A 9,340-nucleotide genomic window follows, 5' to 3' on the forward strand; every position below is an offset into this window, starting at 1 on the left:
TTGTGTTTTGCATCTTGTTTTTCTCATTTTGCGACTCATTTTAGTCTTTTTGCATCAAGTTTTTATTGTTTTGTATCTCAGTGTTCTCTTTTTGTGTCTCATTTTACTTGTTTTTTACTTTTAACGCCTAATTTTTCTCATTTTGCGTCGTGTTTTTCCCGTCCTAAGTCGTTCTCCGTCTCCTAACTGTTGCTTCATGTCTGCATGTTGTGTTTGTTTCTCTCTCTGCTCCGTTTCATCTCGTCGTCGTCACTTCTTGTCTCCCTGCTGTCATTTAGTGACTCATTTTTCTTGTTTTGGGACAGTTTGGTCTCCTCGTCCTGCTGATGTTGAACTATCTCCATGTCTCCAGATGTAGAAAGATGTTCCACCATCAGTAGAAAGATGTTCCACCATCAGATGTAGAAAGATGTTCCACCATCAGTAGAAAGATGTTCCACCATCAGCTGGATGTATCTCCAGTAACTGGCTCCTCTGTTCTCTGATCCATGCTGCATGTATTTATGGATCCAGGAGGTTCAGGTTTTAAGGCATTTTTGAATTTTGTTTTCCAACTATTCCTAAAAATATTTATGCCATTCTGTCCAAGGTTGTCATTCTGACGGCGTTGAGGAGATTTTAAGTATTTTGAAATCAAACATGTAGAATAAAGTGCGTTTGATGGTTTTCAGCTCAGATTAAACGGAGCTTCATCTGTGACTACGGTGATGTTTCTACAGTGCGTGGCTCATAGATGGTCTCCTCTGTGCTTTAGTTTTCAGAGGTAGTGCTCCTCTTTGGGGTTCAGAGTGTCAAAGCGTGACTGAACTCGTGCAGATCTGGGACACTGGGACAGTCCTCCACTTGCACAACATTTCAGGAGGACAGATTGTGTATAGGGTGCAACACAATGTGAAGGCCGATAATCGCAGCTTCTCTACCTGCCAGCACGCATCACGTCTGGCTCAGGACGGCCGCGGGCGGCCAGTGAATCACTGTACAGTGAGCTGTGTTTCCAGCTCTGATGAGGTTTGTGCATGGCTGAACCGGGAGACACTGATGAATCTGCAACACGATTCCTCTGCAGCCATGATAACGACGTTTGTTCTCCTAAGAGTTCAGCAGGATGCGCCCCAACAGGTAACGCAGCGCAAACAGACGCACGGCTCAGTTTTGTCCCGCCGCCCCTCCAGGGAAACCCCGTCACATCCTACATGCACCGGAGTCACAGCTCATGAAATAAAGATCGCGTGTCGCTGCCACGGCTGCACCTAAACCCAAACCCAACTTGAGCCCGTTTCGTTTCTTTGGTCGCATCTGTGTTCTGTGTGCAGCGACTCTGCTGGAGGTGCAGCGAAGTGGAAGAGCCGCGATGCCACTTCCAGTCAGTGAGCAGAGCAGCCTCTTACAGTGCATTCTGGGAATTCTGCATGGAGCCGAGCAGGGCGGTGGAGTGATACTGGCAGCGGGACGCTCGGTTCACTCTCGAGGGATCGCTGTGCTGCTGCTGCTGCTGCTGCTCTCACGGAGCGAGCAAACAAAGTGCCTCAAAAACAAACCTGGGCCCATGTGACGCCGCTCCCCTCCCCCACAGCAGCGCATTGTTCTAATACCACGTTAGAGATAAGCCTCGTTTATCAGGTTACAGCCGCAGCGCCGCTGTGACGCTCAGAACCACAGCCAGAGAGCACAGGACTGTTTGTATTTATGGTGTATTTAGTGAAACGTGATGATGGTCATTATTTAGAAGAGTGAATATGATAAAGTGTCCTGATGGTATTTATGGATTTCTGCTCATGATTAAGGGCAGCTGAGGAAACCTGATGCAGCAGCTTCACCGTAAATTCTGCTGTTGTGAAGCTCTTTGTGTTAAAACTGTGATAAAGCTGATGATTTATGATTATTGCTGATATTTATAAAGATATTTGCTTCATTGTCAAATACTTTGTTCTGAGATAAAATCTTGGCAGGTTCAGAAAATATTAAAGATACAAACCTGAATTTTTCTCCGTTAATTCTCATCATTTATTGATTCAGACTCTAATGTTTCTCTGCCACTGGTACCACTATGAGACATCCCATAATACTGATGCTACCAGCTGCTTATGAAGTTGACTGGAGCATCTTTAATTGATCTGGTTTCATCTTTAACTCATTTAAGACTGGATTTGAATGTTTTTGGGCATTTTTGTTTTTTTAAATTTCATCCAAAGTTTGAGTCATTTTGGAAAAGTTTATGTCGTTCCAGAAAAACGTTGATGCATTTTAGTTTAAATAAATGTGATCAATTTGGGGTCATTTGGGTGAACTTTGGAGTAATTTGGAGTCGTTTTTTAAAATTTTGGACAGGGTAAAGGCATTCTGGACAAATTCTTTAGACCTTTTGGAGAAGTTTTTGTCATTTCTCAAAGATTCAGGACAAATTTGAACACATTTTGAGTATTTTGGACAAATTATGGGACATGAAACTAGTTGGTACGGAGGAGATGAACAGAACCAGGTCCAGTGTTCAGACGGTGACACCTGGATGGATGTAGAGCTGATCTGGTGTCAGGTTCTACCAGAACTCTGATGTGTTCTTCCTCCTAAATGTCATGTGTCTATCTGCTGTTCTGATGAAGTTCTGAGGCTCAGAAATGATGGAAAAAGTCCATTAGAGGGATCAATCTGGACCCTCCTCTGTGGACTTCAAGGACCTGGAGCCGTCTGAAGCTAGAACTTAGCAGAGCTTTATTAAATATGTTAAAGGTATTGAAGATCGATATCAGCTGATTGGGTTCTGGTTCTGGTTCATTCTATCAGCTTAAAGGTGTGTTTCCTCAGCTCCATGTCTGTCTGGTGGATCTAACTCATGGGTATCAAACTCAGGATGTGTGTTTGTGTCTGCAGGACTACCGGGTCAACATCTTCCTCCGGCAGCAATGGAACGACCCTCGACTCGCCTACGCCGAGTATCCGGACGACTCCCTGGACCTGGACCCGTCCATGCTGGACTCCATATGGAAGCCGGATCTGTTCTTCGCCAACGAGAAGGGGGCCCACTTCCACGAGGTCACCACGGACAACAAGCTCCTCAGGATATTCAAGAACGGGAACGTCCTGTACTCCATCCGGTAAGCCGTGGCGCTGGTCGGCGCTGGTCGGTGGGACTCGGGCCGCCACAGGACTCCAGTCTGCCACACAAAGCCGTGCGGCTCTGACCCGCAGTAATGTCTGCTGTTCTCTCTAATGTGACCAAAGTGGAAGGAGCAGGTCCTTTGTTCGCTGTGCGCTCGCATAGAGCTGCACTTTAGCGTTTTCATGGCTGGAGGCTCCAGCTGAAGCCACAGCGTGAAACCCAACAGGATGGAGAGGAAGTCCTGTCTGTGGCAGCAACACATCGACCGGAGTGTGTCTGCGGTGGAAGGAACTGGACCGGAGCTTATGGTTCCAGCACAGCTCGGTTCTGTACGTTCATTGGTTCATAGGTTTAGATGGTTTTAAATGACAACCACCAGAAAAGTACAAAGTAATGTGGAACACAGGATTCAGCTTTGTATCACCTCACAGTAATCAGATTACTTCTAGCTGAACAGCAGAGGATTTGCTCAGATGTGGAATTAAAACTAAACAGTTTAGATTTATTATATTACAGAAGAAACTCAACAGAGGAGACCAGAGTCCACTAAGTTCTGCTCACNCTCCGCCCCCCATGACCCTAGTGAGGATGAAGGTGTAGAGATGATGGATGGATGGTCTCTACAAGTGATGAACGATATTAAGATTTCTGGCCGATACCGATATCCGATATTCAGTTTCTGTTCACACCAAAAAACGAGTATCAGTAAACACTGTGAGAAAGCTACTGAAAGGAAGCCAAATTAGACCACGTAGACTTCTTAATGACAAAAGTTAAACATGTTTAACGTTCAGGACCGTTTAAGTAGAAACATCTGTGAAGTGTGAAATATAAATCACACTACGGGAGAAGTATCTCAGACTTCCCCCGTAGCAGAGCAAATCTGTGTGGCACGACTGGGCATCTAGAACCATCACACTATTTGCCCAAGTTGCTGAACAGAACAGGTTAAAAAAAAAAAAAAGAAACATCTGTGAAGCAGCAGCAACATCAGACGTAGAGACGAAGGCGCTGATGTCAGGCGATCAGCTGATACCGATGTGGTCGCTGATATATCTTTACATTCGTCTGTATTGTGGTTTGAAGAAGTTCAGTTAAAAAGTTATTAAAGAAGAAAATAATGCAGCACATATACAAAAAGAAAGAAGGAAAGAAAGAACGTTCCACATGTTTTTCTGAAAACATTTCAATGCAGATAAAATGCACTTTAAAACGGTCATATTTAAATATGTAGCCGAGCAATGACCAGATCCAGCTGTAGTAATCTGATTACATGTAATCCGTTACTGACTACAAGTAGCTGTGACCTCTGCACAGTTTGTTCCTGATTACCATAAAGCTCCAGCAGAGTTTCCTCCCTGTAGACCTGATGCATATTCAGGTCTTTCCCGCTCACCAGACGTGATTAAAACATTCAGTCGGATGCGTTCGTTAAAAACTCCTAAAGTCACAAACCCTCGCACCGCGGCCGGCTTTATTCATTTATTCTCAGCACGGCTGCTCGATTATGGGACAACATTTGATCTGCACAGAGAGCACCATTATTTATCAGGATTATTCACTGACGGGGACAAAATATTTCTGCTGACATTTAAACCAGCAGAGCGCTGATGTCACTTCCTGTTGTGCTGCATTCATGCTAACATGCATCAAAATAAGAATTAAAAATAGTCCTCGCTTATATTCAGAGAGTCCTCAAGAGGCTAAATATCAGAACCAAAGACTCGTCTTATCAATAGGCGCTACAATTTACAGATGTTCCCTGAACGCCTCGCATGCTACGCTAGCAGCTAGCTAGGTTTGACCTGTTTTGTTAAATTACAAATAAAAACTATTAAAATCACCAATTAAAGGTATAAAAGTAGAATATCTGATTGTAAAGTTACACTTTTTAAAAAAATGTATATTTAAATCAGGATTTTTTTTAGATATTTGTTGTTATTTAAAAGGTAATTTCTGTGTATTAAAGATTAGAAAGTGACAAATAAGTTCATAACTGTTGTCACAATGTTATTTGTAAATTATTATTTTATTCCTACAAATGGCGATTAGTTTATTTTATAATGTTTTACAATAAAATGTAATTATTTTGACTGTATTTAAATTTGGTAAAAATATAAAAAATAATTTACAGAAATTTACTGTTTCCATGGTTGTTTTTGTTTATTTGTTGAAAAAAATATATTAATTCCATTTTTTACCCTAAAAACACAGTCCACCTCAAGCTCTGTATTTTTTTTTTAAGTTCATTAGAATGTTTGGCCATAAAATTAAGCTTTTTGTTAACAAAGATTTGCCGGTTTTTGAAGGAAAACTGAATATATGAAGGACTGAGAAATGGTAAAAAAATAAAATAAAAATTAACTGTTTATCCTTCATTCACTCTATTTTTACAACTTGTAATTTATTTATTTACTTACACACCATAAAAGAAATTATTTTCTGTATTTAAATCCACAAAAACCATCATTATTGAACAAATGTTTGCTGGTTTTCTTCATTTTTTTAAACCAGTTTTTAAAGGTTTTTTTGGCATTCTTTTTGGCAGTGCCTCTGATCTTACTGCGTCACATGTATTGTTGGGAGGCCCAGGTCTTGGTTGATATTGGACTAAATGTGCACATGTTCAGCTCTTAAGTGAACTGTGAGGCCTTCAGGTTCTGACTTTTCGGTCCAAACAAACAAACAAAAAAAAAAACCCTGAGCTGTTTTTTTCTGGAGGTGATGATAGAAAATGTTTGGCGCTCCACTGAGCTTGGACACTCGGCTGCGTATTTAGCAGGTTGTGATCAGCGAAGCTTCTCTAAAGACGGACGGACGGGTGGAGGATGAAGGATGATGGATGATAGAAGCGACAGCGTCTAAGTGCTTCCTGCACCGCTGGGAGATGTTCTGACGGATTCCTTCGTTTCCCGACAACTGTCACGAGGAATTTCTGAATATTGCTTTCGTTCGACTTTTATTATTCATCGGACCTGCGTGAATTTTTCAGGACGGCGTACACGTGTGTGTTTACAGTCGCCTCTGTGATTCCTCCTGTTTGCTTTTTAAGGTTTACAAGCTGCGTTTCAAATCCTTTAACGCAGACCTCTTCCTGCGTCAACTTTTCTGCAGAACTGAGATAAGAACGTGTTTTTAATCAGATTTTTTAGGTGGAGTTTCATTTGAGCAAAAATGATAATTAAAGCTGAAAGCGGCGATGGACGGGTCCTGCCATTTCACGTCCATTAAAACATGGCATTTTGGGCCAGTCCTGGTGTGTGTGGCGATGCTGGTGAGTTTTGTGAGTGTTTAGAGCCTCTAACTAGAGTTTCTAAATTGCGTCAAACAATAATAATAAAGCTGTGGGTTCCAGTAGGGTCCGGGCCCGGTTAGTGCTGCGACCCTGAATGTGTTTGCTCGTTGAATGCATCGATCTCCGTCCCATAAAGCAACTCAGACTCACGTTTCCTGCTGCAGCGTCGCCCTCTGAAGGCAGCAAACACCCCCTAAATGACTTAGAAAGAGAAACTGTCGTCCTGCAGGTTTATAGTGTTCATTCTGGAGGAAACCGGACCCTCGCCAGCTGCTGCTGTGGTTCAGACTCCTGTTTCCTCTCAGCTTCACTTCTCATTTGTCAGACGTTGTGAGGAGCATCAGTCCCAGGAGCAGGCGTGTGTTCCACCAGATGGAGCTGAACAACATGTCCAAGCTGCTAAATGCCTCCTCAGATGGACTCCAGCTCCTTCAACGTAGTGTAGCAGCGATCTGTGTTCAGGTTTCAACGTGTTTTATTCAATAAATCAGCGAGAAGCTGCAACAGGAGAAGAATGGTTCCAACATCCCGAGAACAGCTGATATTAAAGGAAAGTCGTGTCCATAGAGATGAACGGCGACCACCTGAGGAGGCCCCACGTCGGCTGACCAGCACTCAGACAACCATCCTGCAGGGTCTCAGCCTAAACCCGGACCAGACGAGCTGCAGAGCTCCTGATCTGACTGAGACGGTGAGCTTCTGTGCGGGGGGAGCTGGCTTTGTGCTGCAGATACAGATTCATATACGCCGAGGCCATATGTCACGCTGGGATTAAGACCTTTCTGTCTTCTCACCATCTGTCTTTTCATCTGCCTGCTGCCCTCCTCCTCCAACAAACACATGACGTAACATCACAGCACGGCCGGCGGTTCCACGGTGTGGAGGACGGAGGAGGAAGCAGAACGTGTTGAAGTGGAGTTTGTTCTGCTGCGTCAGCCTCTGGCTTGACGCAGCAGAACAAACTCAGAGCGGGCCGGGTTTCCGGGCTTAGAGCGGCCAGGTTGCTGCGCTGCTCCACGTTAAACAGATTTACTACTGTCCAGCTCTCCTCTTTTTCATTTGTTCCCTCAATCTGTCCATCCCTCCTAATCCACTGTGTGTGCGAGCAGAGCTGATCTGCAGCACGGCGACCCGAGCCGGGCCGCAGGTTCTGACTGGAAGTGGAAGGCCGGAGAGCAGCAGCACCGGTGTTCAGGTTAAAGCTGTGATGCTGCGTTCGAGGCCCAAAGTCACAGAAACAAACAGCTGGTCGGCGTGTTTCCTCTGAGAAGTCAGTCTGAGGAACATGAACCCAAACAAGGAGCCGAAAATCCTAAAACATAAAGACGGTTTTGTCTCTAAACACTCAGTATTTATAATATTATTTTAAATGATCTTCAGATCAGTGGGTCAGGTTTTTGGGCCACTTCTGACCAGGTTTGTGTCTTGAATTATCTTTGTAATGGTTTTGAACAAGTTTGTGTCACTTTGGACAACTGATGAGTGATTCCAGACACACTATACCTCCACGTCTCCCACTGCTTCTCTCACATCTCGTTTTTCACTTTTAACGTCTCGTTTTTTTTATCATTTTGGGGGTTTTGCGTCATTTTTTTTCTTTTTTTCTGTCATTTTTTTGTGTTTTGCATCTTGTTTTTCTCATTTTGCGACTCATTTTAGTCTTTTTGCATCAAGTTTTTATTGTTTTGTATCTCAATGTTCTCTTTTTGTGTCTCATTTTACTTGTTTTTTACTTTTAGCGCCTAATTTTTCTCATTTTGCGTCGTGTTTTTCCCGTCCTAAGTCGTTCTCCGTCTCCTAACTGTTGCTTCATGTCTGCATGTTGTGTTTGTTTCTCTCTCTGCTCCGTTTCATCTCGTCGTCGTCACTTCTTGTCTCCCTGCTGTCATTTAGTGACTCATTTTTCTTGTTTTGGGACAGTTTGGTCTCCTCGTCCTGCTGATGTTGAACTATCTCCATGTCTCCAGATGTAGAAAGATGTTCCACCATCAGTAGAAAGATGTTCCACCATCAGATGTAGAAAGATGTTCCACCATCAGTAGAAAGATGTTCCACCATCAGCTGGATGTATCTCCAGTAACTGGCTCCTCTGTTCTCTGATCCATGCTGCATGTATTTATGGATCCAGGAGGTTCAGGTTTTAAGGCATTTTTGAATTTTGTTTTCCAACTATTCCTAAAAATATTTATGCCATTCTGTCCAAGGTTGTCATTCTGACGGCGTTGAGGAGATTTTAAGTATTTTGAAATCAAACATGTAGAATAAAGTGCGTTTGATGGTTTTCAGCTCAGATTAAACGGAGCTTCATCTGTGACTACGGTGATGTTTCTACAGTGCGTGGCTCATAGATGGTCTCCTCTGTGCTTTAGTTTTCAGAGGTAGTGCTCCTCTTTGGGGTTCAGAGTGTCAAAGCGTGACTGAACTCGTGCAGATCTGGGACACTGGGACAGTCCTCCACTTGCACAACATTTCAGGAGGACAGATTGTGTATAGGGTGCAACACAATGTGAAGGCCGATAATCGCAGCTTCTCTACCTGCCAGCACGCATCACGTCTGGCTCAGGACGGCCGCGGGCGGCCAGTGAATCACTGTACAGTGAGCTGTGTTTCCAGCTCTGATGAGGTTTGTGCATGGCTGAACCGGGAGACACTGATGAATCTGCAACACGATTCCTCTGCAGCCATGATAACGACGTTTGTTCTCCTAAGAGTTCAGCAGGATGCGCCCCAACAGGTAACGCAGTGCAAACAGACGCACGGCTCAGTTTTGTCCCGCCGCCCCTCCAGGGAAACCCCGTCACATCCTACATGCACCGGAGTCGCAGCTCATGAAATAAAGATCGCGTGTCGCTGCCACGGCTGCACCTAAACCCAAACCCAACTTGAGCCCGTTTCGTTTCTTTGGTCGCATCTGTGTTCTGTGTGCAGCGACTCTGCTGGAGGTGCAG

The 9,340-nt window shown here is 44.0% G+C and overlaps 1 protein-coding gene across 1 annotated transcript in view; it reads left to right on the plus strand.

The window, feature by feature from the left end:
• Positions 1–9,340, plus strand: part of LOC103371055 (glycine receptor subunit alpha-3) — a 56,515-nt gene that overhangs the window by 27,335 nt on the left and 19,840 nt on the right. Inside the window, exon 6 of the mRNA XM_008300272.1 lies at positions 2,869–3,092. Within this exon, the coding sequence (XP_008298494.1) occupies positions 2,869–3,092 (224 nt within the window). The remainder of the gene's footprint in view (positions 1–2,868; positions 3,093–9,340) is intronic.

The sequence above is a fragment of the Stegastes partitus genome, unplaced genomic scaffold (genome assembly GCF_000690725.1).
Source record: "Stegastes partitus isolate 25-593 unplaced genomic scaffold, Stegastes_partitus-1.0.2 Scaffold1519, whole genome shotgun sequence".
Classification (NCBI taxonomy): Eukaryota; Metazoa; Chordata; class Actinopteri; family Pomacentridae; genus Stegastes; species Stegastes partitus.